The 22,894-nt window shown below is 41.0% G+C and overlaps 1 protein-coding gene across 4 annotated transcripts in view; it reads left to right on the forward strand.

Moving 5' to 3' along the window:
* LOC148189208 (uncharacterized) overlaps positions 1 to 21,972 on the forward strand; it is a 54,971-nt gene extending 32,999 nt beyond the window's left edge. For all 4 annotated transcript variants that reach the window (XR_015777042.1, XM_088080336.1, XM_088080334.1 and 1 more), the window contains 3 exons: positions 944 to 1,021; positions 9,063 to 9,150; positions 19,417 to 21,972. Coding sequence is in view for 3 of the 4 variants with exons in the window: in XM_088080334.1 (XP_087936460.1) it covers positions 944 to 1,021; positions 9,063 to 9,150; positions 19,417 to 19,567 (317 nt within the window). In the remaining variant the exon portion in view is untranslated. The remainder of the gene's footprint in view (positions 1 to 943; positions 1,022 to 9,062; positions 9,151 to 19,416) is intronic.
* The last annotated feature ends 922 nt before the right edge of the window (positions 21,973 to 22,894 follow it).

Here is a 22,894-nt window from a genome sequence, read left to right on the forward strand (position 1 = left end):
CAGAGAATGTGACCAGTATCTGAGCGCGGCACACATCTGTGTTTTAAAGATATGTCCTTCATCAACGACTGCCGTGAAGTACCTCACCACCTTCGTCTTTACTCTCTGTCTCTCCTTCTATTTCCTTCCCATGTCCTCTCTCTCTCTCCCTCTCTCTGTGTGCCTGTCTCTCGCTCCCCCCTTGTTCTCTCTCTTTCACACCGACTTGCTCTCCTAACAGGAGAATGAGTGGTGTGCTGAGCCGGATCTCTTTCTGGGACAGGTGCCAACTGCAAACAAAAGACATTTTAAGGCAATAAGAGAAAAAGAAATGTAGTAATTGCGAAATTTCAAATTATTGCAGTGAAATGTGAGAAGTCGGCCTGCATGTTGTGTCTCTACATGGTGACTTTGCGCTATTATCGCATGTTTATATGAAGTATTAAAACTGGTTTCCGTGAACCAAGGCTGCTGGTAAAGCAGAGGTTGGAATACTTTGCCACACTTATTCTAGTGAAGGCATTTCACTCGGGAAGAGGGAGGGAGTAATGTGGGAGAGCAGCATATAGACTGCTGAATTATTCATGTGCCCAGCCAAGGCTGTGACTGGACTGGTTGTGCTATTTGCATGCATCAGACATGCTGTTTGTCTGTTTGCTAACATTCCTCATTCAAAGACTTGTTAACTAGCAGACAGGCTTAGCTGGAGCCTTGCAGACAGCCTCATGGCCTCCTATTGTTTCAGGCCTCACCAGGCCTGGACCCAGCCGGTGGCAGGCAAGCCGTGCAGCCCTGAGCTCGGGGCTCAGACTGTGGCTGGAAGAGGGAGTGAGGCTAGAGCTGAGATTTTGAGGCTCAGGCTGGAGCTGAGGCACGGCTGTGGAGGGGACAGTCTGAGGGGGAATTACTGGGTCTAGCAAGAACCACCAAACGGGAGCTTATGGCTTTCTCCTCTCCTTGACAGAGATGTGGATCAAAGGGGGGAAGAGCTGCCGAATTTCGCATCCCGTCCGGACATTTACCATCTTCGCTCTGAATACCGGTGAGTAATATCTGTTTTAATATGCGAATGCTTGCGTGGTTTCGGTGCGAGTTTATCCGTGTGTTCACATCTTAAGCTTTCCATGTTTAGCAGGCGACCTGTGCAAATAAACAATTGTGCACAAAGTTTCTTTTTATTGAGCGCGCATTAATACGTCTGAATGTAAAATCCTACATGTAGTTTAGGAACATATACAATAGCACATACAAAAGCGACAGCGCTATTCTTTCAACTTTGAGGATGCTTTTCTGCAACTTTCCCTATAGCTCCACACAATCCCCACTGCAATTTAGTAATGCAAAAACACAAGTCATTAATAGCACTTTGATTGCTGCCAGGATAATCCTACGTCGTGGTAATCAGTGGATGAGCGGAAGGCCACGGTTGTGGAGGTATTTCATATGAGTGATGTGGTCCGGGCTTAGTATGTACTGTATGAAGAGAAGTACGTGGTGTACTGATCGTTTTGATCAGTTTAACATTCTCAAAAGCTCGACTGTCAGCTAAATTTCAATAAGAATACTCTGCATGTCTTCGAAATGTGAAGATTTGCGGGGAGTATTTGCCGAGCTTGTGTTTCGTTTTCGAAGACAGAATAGAGAATAAATATATAAAATAGTCCGTCACTTCGCCATTTGCAAAGCATTTTCCATTACACACCTAATTTTAATCCCTATCGCATTGTTTTCTTATTTTTTTTTCTGTGGATCTATACTTCTTTGAACACATGATTTATGCTTTGCATAGTAAGGTTTTGTGGCAAGTGTATACAGAGACTTCTCTTTAAATGTTTTTCGAATCATATTGATGTACATAACATTATATTCTTTTTATTTGAAGACAGAACAAATCTGAATGAGAAATAAACCTGTGTATGCAGTTATAAAACAATTCCACAGAACAATTCTGAAATGACAAATTTCACTTTAGATCAGTTATTTTGGATAAAACCTTAATTAAATCCTGTTCCTGCTCTTTCTCACATACTTGTGAGTTAAATTGTTATCAAATTAATGGGAAATTCAGCGTTCATTAGTGAATGAGACATTTATATGGCAGTTTACAATCCCCACGTCTTTTCATAACATTTAATTTGCATTATTGCCTGTAAGGTGAACCAAAGAAATAATAATTACTGTGTTTCAAATATAATTTTTTTTCACCCTAACATCTTAGAGGTTGATTCGTGAAAGTCTTAGTTCAGTTTTTCAGTTCAGTTTTTCAGTCTTCAGTTTTATAATGTCTGCTCAGATGTTCATCTGCTCATCAGGGTTTATGCAAAAGGTCACTTTTTTGAAGGGCAAAGCTAACCTGATATTACTCAAAGCTTTCAGGTGATTCAGGTTCAGCTCATCCATACATAGGTGATTATGTTCATTCATATGGATATAAGCTCTGCTTAACTAGCAGTGGACACATGCTTTTTTGGCTGGGAGAGTATCACACTACTCCCCCCCTTAGGCCTTTTTGGCAGTGGATGGCAGGAGTCCAGGGGAAGGTTGCATGTTGAGAGGCAGATGGCAGGGTGGTGAGGGTTTGCCGTGTTTTCGCTCTCCGTAAAAGTATACCAGGCCAATCCAGCAGCCTGGTGCAGGCCACAATGAGGCATTCTGTGCACTGAGGCAAACTTCAGCTTTACTGCAGCTTCACAGCAAATACAGCAAAGCCAGTAATGACACACACACACACATACACAATCAAACGCGCATATTTGTGTCTATAGTTTAATAATTTTATCGGTACAAGTTGTCAGCTAATAATACTTACAGTTCAGTGGTTAACACATTTTTACATTCTTGTCCGTTTTTGCCCTTTCAGTGTGTGTTCTTAGGCTTAATGAAATAATGTGTTCACAGTGTTCATTCTGTTTAACCTGTACAATCAAATATATCAGTCAATATATTTCACATATTTTCAAAAATATTTTTTTAACATATATATTTAAAATACACCAGTGCAAGTGTGTCATGTATGTCCTGCAGAAGCAGAACCAAGGGAAACTTCAGACCACAGCAAGAACAACAAGTTCCCAAACTTGAACTTGGCTGTGGCCTTGAACTTGAATGTGAATTTTAGCTTGTTTTTTTCCTGGATTGTATTTTTTTTTTGTATTATTTTTCTCATTAATATGCTAGTTACTGCTAAGTGATGTATGGGTTTTTCTTAAAGATGCTAAAAAATTCCAACTTACAACACCTAATAACTTTTTAATGCTTGTAAGCATGAACGGAAAGAAAAAAACAAAACGAGCACTCTAGAATTGAATTATGCGTTGTGTAGAATTTCTGTCCTTTAATGTCTACAATAATACAAAAATCTAATTATTATACTTAATTCAGGCATTTAAAAAATGCTTGAATAATTTTACATTTATGGTTTCCCTTTGATGTGCTTCATTTAAGTTGCATTAGTTTTAAACTTATTTGAGTGTCACTTTAAAATGTTATGTAGTATATAGAGAGAAACGGATTAAATATTTTTTTCTTTAAAGAATAAACTCTGTAAGAATTATTAAACTTTGTCCGAAGAGGGAAAACTTTATATAAACACCATTCCTTTGTATAGAGGAAAATACACCAAGGAGCACAAAACAAAATTAACTTTGTTTGATAAGATGAATATAGTTTTCTACAACATTGCGTCTAGTGTAGAAGATACAATAGCGATTCATGAATACACAGTATCAGCATATTTTGGTGTGTGTGTGTGTGTGTGTGTGTGTGTGTGTGTGTGTGTGTGTGTGTGTGTGTGTGTGTGTGTTTTTGTGTTTGTAAGACAATGTATGCATGCATGTGTGCTCTGATGCATGTGTGCATTTATTCCTAGATCACTCGCTGGTTAATTTGTTTTAATTGTTACTGATAAGAAAATATTGATTAATTTTTAAATAATGTTGAGATTATTGAAATATTGCCCAATCCGTTTTACTACTATTCTTTAACTTCTAAAAGGATCATCAAAAAAAAGTGTATTAATTAATTTTTTTATTTAAAACTACAATTTTCTGCGTTTAGTTTTTCCTAATACTTATCTGGTTTTGCTCTTAAACTAGTGTAGAAAAAAGTATACAAAATCGAGTTATTTAACTTAGTTTAAGCACAATCGCTCCTAAAATCGCATTATTTCTCATTCTCTGTTATAAGCACAAAATTCCAGGAAGATAAGAAAACAGAGCAACCTCTTCTCATAAACTGTCAGCCTGACACATTTCCACGTCTTAGTTAAGCATATGTAATATTTAAAAATCATGTTTCATACAACATTAACGCACGGAACTAACAGATGGGTATAACACCATTCAGGAGTGCAACGTCATTGTTTACTTGTGTAATCTAAATAGAATTAAAATATGGTTTTGATCTCTAGATAAGTTTTTGAATGAGATGCTTCCTGTTACAACTAGTGATGGTCCTGTGTAGTGTAGCAGCACTGTAAAGACTACTGTATGTCTCCAGATCTGAGTGATTCTGCCAGATACTTTTTTGAAGTGTTGAGTGTGTGGTTTAGATCATGTGCCAGTGCTCAGTGTATTCTCTCTAGTGCAACACACAGCGAAAATGAGTCACTCACCAGTACAACACGGCAATAAGCCACCACTGCACTGCTTCATTTGTTAAGTGGATAAATTGGTATTTAAGATTATGTGATTTTGTTTCATTTATGAGCTTGCTGTGATGTTGTGAATTCCGTCCAATTTCCTCCTGGCTAATATGAAATCCAGATTGGAGTGGTGAATGGGGGCCAAGTGAGCACTCACTGTAAATATATTTTTTTTCTGCCATAATAATGAAGTCTCTTTTATTTCTCCCGCTAAAATGGGTTTCAGTGTGCTGTTTTAAGTACAATAAAACTGAAAAGTGCGGTGTAATTAAAGTTATATTGTGTGCCTGAGTTCTCTGGAGGACTGTGAGGCGCAGGGATTTGATTGACATGCAGTACTGCCTGGGCTGCCTGGACTAAAAATGCATGCAAAATGCAGTTAGAGGATTTTGATGTCTTCACCAATTCATTTTCATTTTATTTTCTATATTTTTTAAATTACGGGACAATGATACAATATGCATATATTAGATAATTTTTGTAGAGTTTATTTTATAAAACTTTTTTTAATGTAGTAAAACAATGTAATGTAATGTAAAACAAAGAAATGTGCTTTTTCTGAACCAGACAGCATTATTTCTACATGAACCACTCAGTCAGAATAGACATTTACAGTGGCTTTGTTAGGTCTGGGCATCAGAGGCTTTCAGCCCCAACTTTTTTATAAAAAAGCCCTGGATCTAAATATATTTACTATATACTAATGGCAAATATTTATCTTATCAAAATGTATACCAAATCTGGATAAAACAATATTTAAGACATAACAACATGCCATAGTGCATTAAAAATTTTTTAAAATTCCAGCGGAAGGACCCCCCCTCTGAGGTCTGGGCTTAGCCCCCAATGTCCTCATATTCTAGAAACATCCCTGTACATTTATAGTGGAACTCTCTTGCTGCAGCAGAAGCAGCCACATTTTCCAATTCTTCATTTTTTAAGTTCAAGTAGAAGATACTTAGTGCTTTACTTACTCATAAAATGAAGGACGTAGACAGTAAAATCTGACCTGATATTATACAGGTTGAAAAGTAGTTTATATTGGATAAGACGACTTTGCAGTTTCACTTTCAGTTTTTGTCTAGTATTCTTACTTACACGCTATACTGGTGCAAAGCACTGTGCAGCAGGTTAGAACCAGTAGGTCACTGCTTGTGGATTTAAATTTCCAGTTTTTCAGCCTGGCACTTCAGAGATCACAGTGCATTCTGCAAAAAAAAAAAAAAAAGACAATTGCTTACATTTTGCACTGCTAGTTACATCTGCTTCAGGCTTTTATTTAGCTGTTGTCCGTCAGCGGAAAATGCTGCTCAAATCTCCTCGAGGTGAGCGGCGGTGTAGTCAGATCGAGTCTCTGTGTTAGGAGCTGGCCTGGCTCCCTGTTGCCCTCCTGTACTGGGAATGTGGGAGAGCACATGAGTGGATCTACAGTGGCCACTACAGGCTGTGGCACACTCATACACTTTACAGTACAGTAGGAAGTAGGCCAGGCCTGAAAAGAGAGGAGAAAGGCTGGACAAAGAGGCCCAAGATCCCGACACACACTCATTTACTGTACACTTTTGGGGTTGCAAAATTCTTGCACAAAAGCACAAATGTCAAAGCCCAACAAACAAAGTAATTACACGCTCATATGCTGATACACTCACATATAAATCACACTTTATGCGCATACACACAAAAGTCTCTGAAATCTGCGTTTCCTCGCTTCTCTCGCCATACATGGAAGCCATTAGTCCATTACCCGGTTGACTACTGAGGATTGGGGGCCATTTTATTCTCCCTGTGTTAATCAGGATGTCAGCTGGGAGTGTCACTTGTAATTTAGCCACAAAACCACAGCAACTCCGCAGAGACGGTGAGCACAGTCATAATGACATAATATTGGACTGGGGGAGAGTTTCAAGGGGTGACAGATGATGTAGATTTTCCTCCCCTGTGCCTCCCCCTCATTTTTCTTCCGACATTCTTAAACTAGACCTGTGCAACTTTCACCTTTACATCATGGTCACTTTTCACGGAGGTCAAGGAGGTTTTTTTTTGGTTAGTTTTTTTCAGTTTATTACCTGAGGACAATTTTCTTATACACTTGTGAGTCAGGAGTCTTACTGTTGATTGCTTAGCTGTTAAAAAAACTTCCTCGCGGGAATTTGTCAGATGTTTGATAAGGCACAGTGATTTATTTAGAATCATTTTCTTTGCCTCTGACCGCTCAGTGTATTCAGTATGTGTTTTAGAGCCTCCAGTCTACAGCGTCACATGTGAGTGTCTTCCAGCACACACTGACGGGATAGATCCTTGTTTTATGTACCTGCCAGGCAAAGTGATATTCCAGATAACGGTGAGCTGCGCCCACTCAACTTTTCTTTTCCAGCACTCATATATTTCTGCAGCTTTTGGCCTCCGCTGTCGCCAAGGCAATTTAGTCAGCGAAAAAGTGCAGAATCGGCAAAATTGTTTCACTTGGAGTTCGAGTTGGAAGCGTTGAAAGGCCTTGCCTGCAACTCTCCGACTAGCAAAATACTGTAAACCCCTTCCCTCACCTCACCTCCACTTCACCGCTTTCTTAGTGTGAATTTCAAACTGATTGGCAAATTTGCCATTATTACTCCAGATGAGGATTAAATATAAGCAGAAAAAAATGTAGGACATTAACTCGAAAATGTCAGTTGTTTTGAATATAGTTGAATGTATCCTTACTTGAAATTGTGAATTGAAATAGTGTGAAATTGTATGTTTCTTTGACAAGATAAAGCAAGTTTTCTTAAATAGATAACGTAATATATTTTGTTGTTTTAACTCAGAATATCAAATTAAAACAACACTTTTTCATTAGTTAAACAACTTGTATCAATTACCTTTTGAGCTGAAACAAAGGTTATCTTGAAGTTGAATTTACTCACATTTTTAAGGCAGCAGGTGAACTTTTGTTTCTAAGTTTAACCAACTTGAAATCTATTCCAATGTGCTCATCAAAGCTGAGCTGGATTGTGCCTGGCTGAATTTGGTGATAAATACAAATTCACTGGCTTGAGCTATCTTTATGTTGCTCATTTTGGTACAGGAAAAAAATACTGAATGCAGTGTGTGCTTTGATATGTCTCTTACTGATTTGACTGCAATTTGTACAACTGTAGTACTGATTTCTACTGTGTAATTCAGCACTCCATTCATGTTTATGTGTTCAGGTTACCTTGTTTACGCTGTTTTGTCATGGTAGAGTGACCAAAAAACTTCAGGGTTTAGAATCAAAGGCTACATAAGTCTTAACAGAGTACTTCAAATGTCAGTTTTAATTATCAAAAGAAAATATTTTGTAAAAGAGATCACTTTTAAAGAATGCATACAGTATACAGTATTGTGTTTTCTTGCAGCCATCCATGTGGTACAGACTAATGTACTGTAGACTATACCCTCTGCACACACTCGCCCAGGCTTCATGAGTCATCAACATACATATACACACAAACAACACACACACACTTGCACACAGAGTGCAGTGAGTGCACAGCTCGGGCATGAATCTCCCTCCATGGACTGGAGGAGTTGGGTTACTCATGAGCCCATAAACATGTGCTGGCGGCGGTCCAAGGCACCGCACTGTAATTACAAACGTTCGAAACAATATATAAAAGACCCTTCTCCAGCAAGGCCATGTCCTGCGCTGCAATTAGCGTCCTTGTACAGAATTATCACCCTTCAGCAGCCACCACCTCACTGAGTGGAGGCCTGTAATTGGCAGTGTCCTCCTTGGTCTGCTTGAGGACAACCCTCACGCAATCTGAGATTTGACTAATAATGGCAATATACCTCTGTTTTCCTTTGTCCCATTTCTGCTCCATGCGTTGGTCCCCGGCCATCACACACCTACACGCATGCAGAATAACGCATACACATGTTGGGAGCCGCCTCGTACATTAACGCCGCGCAGTCTGCACATGCCCTCATGTGTGAACGTGAACATACTGTGCTGCATGTGCAGAAATCACTTATTATACTCACAAGTACACACATAACCAGCACTTCACCCACGCACATGACAGTGTGGGCTTTCAGTAATGCAGCATGCCAAAGTGTGTGCACGTATGCAGCGAGTGGGTGCTACTGGGCAAGGCCAAGGCCACGCTGGAGCTTGTGTGTTGGTGTTGGGTGAGCATGTGGCAGTGAGAGCTGGCCGGTGCACAGGCCAGCAGAGAGGGTGCGGTGTGTTACATGTTCCACTAATGAGTTTCCTTGGCCAGGCAAGACTGTGGGGCGAGCTTATTAGTAAACAGGCTACAGAGAGGAGCCCCTACAGCCCTCCGCTGCTGCCGCTGTGGCTGATGTGGCTGCTGCTGGCTCTCCAACTCTCTCTGTTGCCGCTTCTCTATTGTTTTCCCCTTCCTCTCTGTAAATAGTCTCTCTAAAATTCTCACTCTCTGTCCCTCTCCCCTTCTTCTAGGCTGGCTTTTGACTTTCAGCCATAGGCACAAAGAATTTGGCCAACAAGTGAAATCACGGACAGACAGACTGGCGATCGCAGCAGCATTGTAAGTACTGTAATGTATTGTAAATTGAATATGTTGTTATTTAATGATGTATTGTAATGCGGTTGTATTGTCTTGCATTTCATTTAATGAGATGAAGGCTGTAATTAGATGTTTCATTTGTCATATGCCTGGCATGAAGCGCTCAGTCAACATCTATTTTTCCTTCTCTTCCTGAGACTTCTCATAATGTGGGCCTGCATTAGATTAAATCATAATGGCTGCATATTGTGCCTTTATGCCATTTGAAAGGCCGAGTGGTCCCAATGGCTTGTTAGTGCGGTAGATTAAAAAACAAAAACATAATATTCAGTGCACATGCACAGTAAACACTCACAGGGTGTAATCTTAATTGTCTACTAGGCATAGGAGGTCTTTCTGTGCTGGGGCCTGGATCTGTTAGAAAATGGCTTCCACTCTGTGCCTTCCAGCTCTCAGCTCCCCGCCGCCATTTTGTGTATCGCTGCCAAAGTAGTCAGGTAGCAGGATGAGAGGGACGTAGCAAAGTGGGGGAGAGAAAAGTGGGTGCAACTGAATGCTGGGTTGAGGAACGATTTGAAATAAACAGAGAGGAGCAGTAGGAATTGGAGCAAAGTCGTGCTCCAAATGTGGGATGATAGAACAGTAATATGTCTTTTTCTGAAGGATTTTAATTGTTGCCGACTGACTGCATACAAACAAGCGGCCTCCTCTCTGGACCCTTCCCAGCTCTTCCTCTCAAAGGGCTGACCTTGGGTGGACGCCACAAATGGTTCTTTTCCATTGGGGCGAATGTGCTGGCAGGGCCCACAGCTGCATGACCCCCTTCCACCCTCCATCAGTCCCTCCTCACTCCTCCAGAGTCCCCAACAGCTCGGCCCCCACAGTAACACAACCTTACAGTGCTGCAGATCCCAAGTGCAGCTTTAACCTCTGCTTATGTACCTGCCTCCACCCTAACCGCAGCACACTGTTAGCAGCAGGCTCAACCTAAACTGTGCATGTATCATATATGCACTCAGTAACCCCAGGGCCCCACCCAACAACCTCTAGCTACAGTAGCTAGCTGCCTGCGGCTCTGGAATCCTGTATGTGCCAGGCATTTGATTACATGTGCAGATGTTATTAAAATCCTCCTCTCATCTGATCCCAAGACCACAGATACTATATCCAGCTTTCAGTAGGTGTCTGCTGCCGCTTTTCTTTTGATCGTCGGCCTGTTGCTACCTGACGAAGTCACACAAACTCATTTTAGCGCTCACCAAGTGGAGTTATAGTGGAGGATTAGTGGAAGGAAGACTGATGTTTCAAGAGTTCTTTTTATCATTTGTGATATTTTTCTTGTTTGACTTCCGTAAAAGTGAAATCCTTTACCCAATATGACTGATGTAGCTAAATTTACTCTCAGAAGTATTTCAGTGTAAAAACTCAGTTACAGTTATGGAATTAGCCTCTAAATATTTAAATATTTTTCTCACTTTTAAAGTTTTTTTTTATTGCTTACTGTCACTCTATTTAGGATTAGCTCATCACTCAAAACAGGGACACATACATGATTTGGATGTCTTTTTTTTTTTTTTTGCAACTTAATTGCTAAGCTGACCAGTGAGTCAACCTCTTAAAACATGATTTCATTTTAAAAGAGCAGTGTGCAGGATTTAGTGGCATCTAGTGGTGACTGTTGCAAATTGCAAACAGCTGAAACTTTTTCCCAATATGCGAAGCATGGACTTAGGAGTGTTCAGGAGGTTTTTACCAGGAGCCAAGTCATCCATGGGGGTCTCTTCCTTGCCAAAACAAATGGACCCAGTGATTTAAACTGGTAAAAACGCTGAACAAAGCAGTTTCACGTTAAATTTTTTTTTGTGTTTTTCTCCTGCTGTTTAACTCATAACGAAGGGGCTGCTAATTATGGTGGCCAAAGCGAAAACACAAAAAAGCCAGTGATCTTTTTGTCCATTCTTGGCTTTTGTAGCTAATAGCAATGCAACATGGCAGACTCTGTGGATGAGGACCCGCCCCCTATGTGGATATAAACATCTAACTGTTTGGTAATGAAAACACAACAATTCTCCTCGACCGTCAAGGAGTGTAAAGGATGTCAACATGTGCATTTTAAAAATGTACAGAACAAATTGACAGAATGCACAGAAAAACAGCATATGAGTTTATATGTGCGTATTGTGGCTGGAAGCAATGCTGTAAAAAGTCTCCTACTGTGTCAGTGTGTATCTTTGGCATGTATCTGATTTAGAGTTTAGGTGCAAAATATAGCAGAGGTCCCTCCAGCAGTAAGACCTGGCCTATTTAGGCCTGTCACAGACAAGCTCTCATTGAGACAGACACACAGTCAATGGCTTTTGCTAACAGTTCAGAATGCACTCTGTCCCCTTTGGCTCCCCAGTCCTTAATCTGGCCATGTGTTTGCATATGGGACAGAGTGGTCTCCATATTGTGTTTGTAGAATGAATTATGAATGCTATTGCATAACTGGGGTCTGTTTCTAGGGCATATCTCTACAGCATCTACCCAGAGACCAAAGCATGAATACATTTAGCCGGCCTAGACCTCTTGGAAATGATACCGTGAAGCTGGCCTGCCTGCGTTTGTTTATGGTTATATAGAGCAGATGGCCATGCAACATGGTCACATATCACACACTGGTTGCCGCGCTGGCACTGCCACACACACAAATGCTTATAGGCAGAAATGTAGGAGTATTTGAAGCGCATTCAAATCCACAGAAATTCATTCATTATTCATTTATAACTCACAGAGGGAGAAGTATTAAATCTCTTTATCAGAGTACATTGCTATATTTTCTCTGTCGTGTTGGCAGCAGTCCTGGAACTATAGGCACTGGCGGTAATAACTGCTGCCAAATCAAGCTTTTCAATGCTAACTGTGGTTAACTGTGCTGTATTTACGGCCTTAGCTTTTAGCTGTAACTGCTAAACCACTGAAGTGAGTCTGACTACAGCCAGCTGCAGTAACGAGCTCTTCAAGGTTACAAACTGTACAGATCGCTGTCTGCACACTCTGGCCCTGTGTCTGTCAGCTGAAGTTCATATCCAGGGAGAAAGGTATTTGTCCCACCCTCTAAATATAGCTGGCGACAGATGCAACTCGATGGGGCACTGCCCAAGCTGAAAGGGGCCCTGCAGGCAGGCCAGAGCAGAGCTGGGCATGCAGACGTGTCAGGACTAAAGACTTCTCCTAATAGACAGGGGCCCCACAGGTCACCGGCAGCCACATGGCAATGCACGTTTCACCAGCTTCCATTAGCACCAAGCGTGAGCCTGTGAGAGAAGAATACACTATATTTGATGTATTTATAGGAATTGCCATTGTGGGAAAATATCCACACAGTCAAACAGGTGAAATATGTTACTTTTTGGGGGTAAAACATCATCTTCTAATAGACTTCATAATGGTTTTAGTCCTTACGTGTCCTTGAATTTCATTCATAGAAAGTATCCATACTCATACTCAGTGATGACCGTGTCAGCAGCCAGTTTCTGTAGTGTTATTCAGCCGAGTGTCAGTCGAGTCAGCAGCAAGATGCAAGAGACTTCTTTCTTTTGGCGTGCCCAGTTTGGGCTGATGCTGCAGAGGTGATTTTTAATAATGGCCCAGTGATGGCTGTGTCGGCAGCCAAAATGGGGCCAGTTTATTTAGCCCAATTCTAGGGTGTCATTTATCCCGATTATCAGCTGAGTCGGGCAACCAAGATGTGGCCTGACTTCTTTCTTCCAGCATGCCCAGTTTGGGCCGATGCTGGTCCAGGTCATTTTCAAAAACGGCCAAGTGATGGCTGTGTTAGCAGCTGGAATTGGGCCAATTTTCGGGCGTCATTTATTTCAAGTCGGGTAACTGGATGCATCCCATCTTATTTCTTCTGGCATGTCGAGTTCGGGCCATTGCTGGGCCAGTTCATCATTCATCATTTTGGCAACCTGGGTTCCCTACAAGTATACAGGTATACCCACCTCTTATTCTGGCCGTTTACAGGACACCTGACTATCAGCCAAAAGGCCAGAATATATGGGAGAGTGTACCCTCCTCTGCCTCGGTAACCTACACATCTACCTAGTAGTACACCCACCTCATCAACTATCACTACACCACTGCATATACAAGATATTGGCTTTTTAACCATAAAGTAGGAGTAGTACTGCCGCAGCAGTTTTGGGTTGTATGCTGGCTCCACTGTCCAAATTTGATCAAGACACAGATTTGTTTCTCTGCTGTGGTTATAGCATGGAAAGCCATTCAAGCATGTGCAAAGATCTCCTGATATAGGTCAAGCAAAGCCAATTTATTTATAAAGCTCATTATCACAAATCACAATTTGTCTCAGAGGGCTTTACAGCATATGTAATCCCTCTGTCTTTGGAAAAGAAAATAATAGATAAGATGAAAGAAAAGAACCACTCAGAATTCACTTTTGTACTTCTGCCATTTACCAAAAAAAGAAAATCCATTCAATTTTTCAAACATCTTATGGTAAATGTGGTAAGGGTCCTTGATTTAATCATCAGTTTAAGCTATCAATGTAATATGAAACACAACTGATTTTTTTCCTTACAGCCTTGTATCGGCTTGAACACCATATAAGCATAATGACGGAAATTGTTAAAAGGCATCATGCTGGAGGTTTCCCGATGTGCATTTGTAATAGACACCTGCCACCCCTTCATAAACGAGCAGTTTTTCCTCTGTAGACCTCTCCATAGGCCTGCGCCCTGCAGCACATCCTGCAGCCTTGGTGTATATGTGTGCACACACGTGCATGCATGTGTGTGCATGTTTCTCTATCTACATGTGACTATACACTGTGTGTGAGAGATGAGAAGCAGCTGGCAAGGTTGAACTGAGTGGTCTGGGACTCCTGCTGCGTGCCCTGTCATTACAATGATTGGGGTCGTTTTTTACCTCTAAAGATGGGGCCGGGGGGCCGCACTGGGATCAGCTAACTCTGCCTAATCCAGCCCTCCTCACCTGGCATGTTTATGGCTGTGCTGGGGGCTTGGAAGGTGGGTAGTGGTGGTGGGGTAAGTCACTGGGGCCGATCCATCTTACAGCCTGACAGGCAGACACACATATTATGCACACAGGCGTACACACTCTGTCAAACGTGTACATATGTTGGTCACACAAGCATACAGTGTACATGCACTGATGCATACCTGTAGCTCCACACACACACACACACACACACACACCCCGTAGGCGCATACTGTACATTCAATCACCTTCATATACACCCCTCTTCTTTTGCTCTCCTCACACACACTCACACAAGGTTTGCAAGCTCAATATCGGCCTCATGCAGAGGTGACAGGGAGGTCAGCCTGTCTGACTTTGAGCAGAATCCCCCTGTGGCTTGCCCCAGCCATCCCCCCTGGCATGTGTAACAGGACCTGCCCATGCCGCCTCTCCTCTTCCCCCCTCGCTCCTGTCCTCCACCCGTTGCCTCCCCCCAGCCCTGGTATAAATAGATGGGTCAGGCCTGCTGTGCTACCCAGAGGGGGCCGCGGGGGGGCACAGAAGCCATGCTTCCCTTTATAAATGCTCCACCGTGTCTATCTGAATTCCTCCTGTCTGCGCCCAGACACCACTTCGCTTGTATTGGAGCACACATATAGATGCATACAGACCAGAGAGAGAAACATGCACACCAGCCCTGAGGTATTCCTGACCGCTTCCCTGATGGAAGGAAAGCCACACATGTATAAACACAAGCACTAATGAGCACAAATACTGTACATAGACATACTTGCAACTCAAGCATAAGCACTATAATCTTGTGGTGTCAAAGGTCATCCACAAAGGCTACACTGAGGAGGACATATCTGAGCAAGAGTGCTGTTTCCTGAAACTCGCCAAGTTAAGTGCTTAAATAAAGGTGGAGAGCGAGCTACGGTGAGCAGACACAGGATACACAGGATATCGTCTGAATTTAAGGCTGCAACTAACTGTTATTTCCATTATTGATGAATCTTTGATTCTTTAAAATGTCAAAAATTGGGGAAAAATGCTAATTCCAATTTCCCAGAACACAAGGTGACATTCTCCATCTGCTTCTTTTATCGAACCAGAATTCCAAAAGGCAAAGATTCCTCATTTAACTTTCATAAATGATGAAGAAAAGTAGCAAATTATTACATTTAAGAAGCTAGCATCAGGACATTGTTTGACATTTTTGCTTGAAAAATCACTAAAATTTATTAATCTATCATCAAAACAGTTGGCGATTTATTTTCTTTTGATTGATTAATTGACTAATCATTGTAGCTTCATTTGGATTTTGTACATGTTAGTGCCAATTTAAAATCTGGGTATCTGCGTATTTTACGATAATTTTTTTTATCTAAAGTTAAATCCAACAAGTGTCAGTGACGACTTTTCGTTTTTTGTTAGTAGCAGAGAGAAGCACAATGACTATAGTAAATATTAACAACAGGAGGGAGTAAAAATGAGTGGCACCAGTTTATCAGTACTGAAAAAAAAAAAGTATTGAAACAGATACAAATATTCCAAATCAGTATATTTTTATAAATAATTATATATTATAATTTTAGCCACTGGGCTCTTTAGCAGAGATGGTTGAAAATTGTTCAGTAACACAATTTTCAAATTGTGTTATTGTTTGGGAGTTATTTCCTCTCACACGTGCAGAACGTACGTGCTGGTTGGCGGCTGACTATAGTTTTTACGGTGTGTTTAAGTGCAACTTTTTTGGCCGAGACACAGACGATGTGAGACCATGCAACAGTCGTCATTCATTGCAATTAGTTTTTTAATGTCGGTTTGGTGTATTTGGACCTGAAAAGGTATTGAGGTTTTATAGGAATTTATGAATATGAATTCATTTATTCCTGCGCTTTGCGTCAATTGTTTTGCACATTGACGTTATTTGTAAAATGTAGGTCATTTTGGCCAGGAATCTCTCACAAAGAGATCACGATCTACCGTGGTAAAACAAAGAATCGAATTAATTAAATGTTAAACATGTTAGAGCCTACAACTCTAAAATACAGCTCAAGAATCTTGTCTCAATGACCTTATCGAAATGTTTTTAAGAATAACGTGGTGGATGAGTAGAAATTGACAGAAAATAATGAAGATTAGGGATGCATTTTGTGTAAGTGTCCAGCTAATTTTTCCGAATTCTCCGTCACACTGACTGACCACAAACCACCAGAACCCCAGCGATCAGTTTACAAGGTTACAGCACTCCATCTTACTATCACTGCAGTGAAACTCAGCTTCAGTATTGATTGATAGGCACTGTAGCACTTAGACTGAAGTGTGATTGAATTAAAGTGGCTTTTTAAGCAGTGTGTGCCTTTGCTGTGTGAAAACGCTGTGTGAAAATGTGATAAGGTAAATGAATATCATGTTTTGTCTTTTTCCCTCTAAAGGGTATTTTTCAATGTTTGTGAGAATGTGTGTTCGAGTATTCGAAACTGTGCCCTTGTGTGCGTGTATGTTTGTTTCTGTGCTCAATGCATGCGTGTATTTGAAACTATGTGCATGCGTGCAGCATTAGGATGCGTTTGTGTGACATTATGAGACGATGAGGTGTGGAAAGCAGGACTTTGCACCCAGGCACTTCTAAATGGCTAATGGAGGTGCAAGCTGAAACAGCGTATCAGTTACAGACGCTGTGCTTTCAAGTGAAGGAGAAGCTTGCTGAGTTTGCACACTTTTAAGAAGGCTGAACTTTCAGGTGGTGAAGCTCTCGGTAAAGGAGGTGTTTTTAGATTGTATTGCATAACTATGTCAAGAGTCCTAAACGAGTGTACAAGAGTACATGTCTGTAACGCTGTGCTTGCATTTCATATTGGGTCTCTGCAGGACGTGTGTGTGTGTGTCTGTGTGTGTCTGTGTGTGTGTGTGGGCGCAAGTGTGAATATTATCCTGTCACTGGATGATGGCAACTGGCTTCACTTGAAAGCAATAGCTTTCCTGGACATGCACTGTGTTGGTCAGGACCTCAGAGCCATCTACGATATTAGATTGAAGTATGTCCAGTCAGCAGGCTAAGAGGACAGTGTGCCTTGACCTTATCTTATGAAGTCTGGCCCCGATACCGCTGAGCATTTTGCAAGGCTGTACAATGCGAAAAGACTGTGATTTGAATGAAGATATGATCTATGCAGAGCTGACAGTTTTCTGCATGTAGTTACAGTTAAAGCACTTGAAATCAAGGGTAAGGCTAAAATACTGCTTGAATGGAAAATGATGAAAAAGATCTTTAATGTGCAACTTTTTTTGAAGTTGAGGATTTTCCTCAAAACAGTAATATAATGCTTCCAGCCCGTTTCAGTTTCACAATATAAACTGTAAATTAGTTCCTTTGTTTTCCCATTGAACATAATTAGCTTTAATTGTAATCTATTATAATTAAATCAATGAAAGAGTTCACACCAAATCAAAAATAGCTATTTTTCCTCTTACCAGTAGTGATGTTTATCAATCTAAATTGTTTTTGTGTGAGTTGCCAAGCGTTTTTTTCCAGAAATCGTGACCCAATTTCTCACGACAATTCACAGACCTTGTCGTGAACAGTTTTATGTTGGAACTAAGGCTGACAAATGATTATATAATGATTATATTATAGTATTTCACTCCAAAAAAATCATAAAAACATCATAGTATAGTATGTCGCTCAAGCAATCAAAAAATCATTATTGCTCCATACCTCAAAAAAAGTCGCTGAATTTCAGTAGTTAATCACATTTTTTATTGCATGTTTGCGATTCCATTATTTTGCATTTTAAAACAGTTTTGAAGTCCATTTTGACAAGGTCAAGCAAGTCTTACCAGATTGTCTCTATTGGAAATCAAATGACGGCATTTGTTGACTGATGTTGACTGGTCCACAGTCAGTTGCCACCCATTAAGCAGCACTGCAGTTGACCTCTTCAATTTAGTGTCATCCACAGGCCTGTGGCGATTCACATACCCCAAAATAGTGCTTTGGCGTCTTTGGTGAGTTGCTCACTGACACAAGTCTGATTATCTGTACCTGTGTGCTCAGCATGAAGGTGGTAGCAATTACAAGACTGTGTAGGGATTCCGATATGCAGAAATATTTAAATACAATAGGCAAAAATAACACATTTATACTGCATGCAAAAAAACGGCATGATTTTTGCCTCAAACTGCATGGCACTAGCATAAAGTGAATATGTCTGTAATGGGGAGACTCATGGGTACTAAGAGAACCCATTTTCATTCTGATATCTGAAGGTGAGAGGTCAAGGGGACCCCTGTGAAATGGCCATGCCGTTTTTCCATTGCCAAAATGTATCCTAACTTTGGAGCGTTACTTATCTCCCTTCCTGACAAGCGAGCATGAAATTGTTGATACCACTGGATTCCTTAGCTCTGTTTTTCATATGATACAAGTATCATTACCTTAGCTTTAAAACTCAGCTCAGTACAGCCTCTTAAATGGTAAATGGACCAACCACTCAAAGCGCTTTCACACTTAAAGACAGGAATGTCGGCTGGAATTACCCATGATTGATGGATTAAAAAAAATGAGAGAGTTATGTATGAACTCTCCAGCACTCTGCAAGTCACATCAAAACAACTTAACTTAATAGATAGCACTACAGGTAAGAGGAAAAATATGTATTTTGATTTGGGGGTGAGCTGTCCCTTTAAGTCACTGTTCCCTAATTATTTTATTCTGTCATTATTGTAGGTGTGTAGGTTGCCACACTTTATCTTTCATTCTATTTGCAAAGTCTGTGTGCTCCTTGTGTGTGTCTGTTACACTTTACGGGTGTGTGCTTGCGCATACTTACACTTCACTCATCCATTGCTATAGTGTAAGTATGGCAGTGTTGAATAATGCAAAGAGCCTCAGACTACCACTGAGCAGACACCATGGGGCCACTCAGCTCAAGACATACCGTTCTGTATTATGCTGCACTGTACTTTTGTGCCTTCACAGACAGAATAATATGAATGTAGAAGTACGTGCCAGCAAAGATTACCCCGATATGACTCTGTTTCAGCAGATTATGTGACAGTTAAAAATGCAGGATGTTGTGGTTTCCTCACAGAGCCATTGAAAATTCCATATAGGCATATTGTAAATACACATAACTACATGCACTAATTGCAAGCAAACTCAGACAATGTGTTTTCACCCGAGACTCAAAAACACTTGAAAATGCTGTCAGCCACTGAAGCGTTTGCGATTGATCCTACAAAAGGCAAATGTAAAAGCCATTGTGTTGAAGTATTTCTCTGTTTCCTTTGTTGCAGGAGTAACAGGTTTTCGCTCTCGGGGATTTTCAGATGTAGGCTACCTGACATGCTGCTGAAATCGCTACAGAGCCAGGTGAGAAACATTAACAGCGGCAGCAGCTGCGGCCCTCTGCTCCGCACATGTGGGCCAGGATATGAGTTCGCTTGAGCTCGCCCACTGTCAACACTGGTCACTGTTGTTAACACTCTCCTCTCTGAAGCACACAATCAGTACTGAGAAAAGACAAGGAAAGCATGGTGGAATCACACATATTTTTATACAAAATAAAACCAGTTTTCCTTTTCAGCAAATTATTTTATGTTGTAAGCGGTAATACTGTAGAGCAGTCAATCCCAATCTTTTTGGTTTGCGATTCTTTAAAGGTCCAGCCAGTAGGATTTAAGGGGATACATTGGCAATTAGAAATGTAATATAAAATATTTTCTTTGGTGTATACTCACCTGAAAATAAGAATTGGGTTGTCTACATGACCTTAGAATGGGTCATATATCTACATAGGGAGTGGGTCCTCATCTATGGAAATTACTATGTTGAACCACAATGTTTCTGCAGTAGCCCAGAATGGACAAACCAAACAGTGGCTCTAGATAGGACCATTCATATTTTTGCATCAGCCACCATAGTAAACAGCCCCTCCACAACGAGAGCATCAGAAAAACTACTTTATTTAGTGTTTTTTAATGGTTTAAATCACAGAGTCTGTTTGTTTCGGAAGGAAGATTTCTGTGAATAATAAGGCTCCTGGTAAAAATCTTCTGAATATCTGGATTTTAAGTTATCAGAGAAAAGGTGAGCACACACAAGCAGTAGGTGGGCTAGCATCCTCTTTCTGACATACCAAACAGCATTCAAGACACACCGAATTTTAAATGTGAAGCTGTTTTATTCAGTGTTTTTTTGTGGTTTAAATTAGCTGGTCCATTTGAATTGGAGAGGAAGAGACCTCTGAAAACTCCTGATTAAAACCTCCTGAACAATGAACACTAAAGGAATCTTAACCTGGAGAAGTTATAGCTGGTTGCCATCTGCAGTCCTCACCACTAGATGCCACAAATTCCCCTTAAGACTTATACACAGTTTCTTTAAAAAAAAAAACCCAAAACATTTTCTACAGGAAGCCCCGTGTCACAGGTTGTAAATGAGTTGCACATTTTGTGTGAGCTGCAAGCAGCTCAACCAAGGAGGGATTTTTCATTTACATATTGTAGCAGTGAGGTCTGAAGAGGTAAGACTTTTAGGCATTTCACAATAAAAATGCAAAGATAAGAGATAATGGGGGGAAAAAATATATTCTTTTCTTTCTAATCATCACTTGACCTCTTTTAACAGCCAAGAGTGATGGCAGCCTCATTTGCCACCATCCTTTAGCGTTCATCATATATGCACATTTTAAAATGGACAATATATAATGAACGAAGCATTGAATTCAATAATTTAGAGGTTAAACTAGTAGTCTAAACTTCTATATTGGGTGTCAATGTACTCTATAAGTTATTTGTTGGACACATTTGAATATGAAAATATTTTGGTCATGCAATTTGTTTAGGACATATGCACCTTGTTGGATCATTTGAATTCCCTCTGAGCTCGAGCCATGAACCGGGTGACCCAGTTGTCACAATGTGTTCTGAACACACAGACTCCGTTCACACCGGTGAGGCGTCCCAGAGGAGAGTGGCATGTGCACGTGTGTTTCAGTGAATCATAACTGCTGTTTTGCCTTCATCGAGGTGTGCCAAAGCAGATTACCTGCATGAACGGGGACCTGAAATGACTTTGTATTTAAAGACTGTCCTTTGGGGTGAGGTAGTAGGTTGTATAGTTTTAGGGTCATACCCTTCCTGTCAGATAACTATACAACTTACTGTCTTTCCTGAAGTGGCTGTAATGTCATCAGAGGCCATTGTTGGAGCTTTTGGATCTGGATCAACACTGGAATGTGCCTGTTTACCAACCGACTGCTAAGAACCTATTTGCAGAATTTGATACTGGTAGCTCATACAGGATTGTAGGTGTTTTTTTTTGTCTTGTGATTTTCATGGTTGCACTTTATGGTTAATAAAAATGTTTTTATTATTGTCATTCTTTTTTATTTCAAATAGCTTTAGATATAGGATGGGCTATTTTTATGTATTGTTAGAAAATGTACAGTGTTTTTATGTCACGTCACCTTCATGTTGATCATGACAACAAAGCTCGCCGACCTGTACGACCTTTCTGATGTTCGAACGGGGTGAGGTAGTAGGTTGTGTGGTTTCAGGGTAGTGATTTTGCCCAATCAGGAGATAACTATACAACCTACTGCCTTCCCTGAAGGGCAGCAATACTTCACCGTACAGGCAACAGGGGGCGTCTTGTTCACTGCATTAGAAAAACCAGATGACCAGATGAACTCCGCAGCCACCAGTCCACTTATCTGGAACGTAGGCATCCATGGCCAAGCATAGCAGCAGAGAGGGCTGGCAGGTGAAGACTATTCACTGTGGGATTTGTCTTTCGTTTTGTTTTTTCTCCTTCCAGGCATGAATAAAAATAAAAAAAAGATTTATAAATCTGTTTGTCTTTGGAATTTATTTATGTTTTTATTTGTCCTCACATCTTGTGTCAATTTAAATGTTTCAAACTATTTGCAGTTAATGACTGCATTGGTGCCAAATAGTTTCAAAGAATTGTCATTCCTGTGATTATGTTTTCATGTAGTATACACCAGTCCACCAAACACTAAAACCACTGACAGGTGAGGTGAATAATTTTGATCATCTTCTTACAATGCAATGTTCTTTTGGGAAATCTTGGGTCCAAGCATTCATGTGGATGCCACTTGACGCACTCTACCCACCCAAATCCATTTACAGACCAAGTAACCCCCTCATGGAGAGTGCATTCCCCAATAGAAGTGGTCCCCCCAGCAGGACGACACGCCATGCCACACCACAAAAACTGCTTAGGAATGACCGGAGGAGCTCAGTGCATGGACCTCAGCCTCCAAATAGCTAGATCCCAATCCGTTTGAGCATCCTTGGGATGCGCCAGTATGCCACCTCACAACCCACAGGAATCAAAGGATCTGTTGTCAATTCCCTGGTGCCAGACACCAAGGGACACCTCCAGAAGTCCTGTGTCCAAGCCTTGACAGGTCAGAGATAAGCTCAATCTTAAGAGGCCCTACCATGGATGGGAGGTATCTCTGGGCTACTAGCAAGTCCCACGAATACTCAGTCAAATTGGGATTTGGGGAATATGGAGGCCAAGTCAATGCCTTGAGCTATTTGTCAAGTTCCTCAGTCCATTCCTGAGCAGTTACTGTGACTTGGCATGATGCATTGTCCTGCTGGGGGGCCACTGTCATCAGGGAGTGCTGTTGTTATGAGAGTATTATGTTATGAAGAGGGGTACTTTGTCTATAACAGTGTTTGGGTGGGTGGTGCATGTCAAGTGTCGTCCAAATGAATGCCTGGACCCAAAGGTCACCCA

Source organism: Plectropomus leopardus, chromosome 7 (assembly GCF_026936395.1).
Source record: "Plectropomus leopardus strain MGB_pleo_1.0 chromosome 7, ASM2693639v1, whole genome shotgun sequence".
NCBI classification, from domain to species: domain Eukaryota; kingdom Metazoa; phylum Chordata; class Actinopteri; order Perciformes; family Serranidae; genus Plectropomus; species Plectropomus leopardus.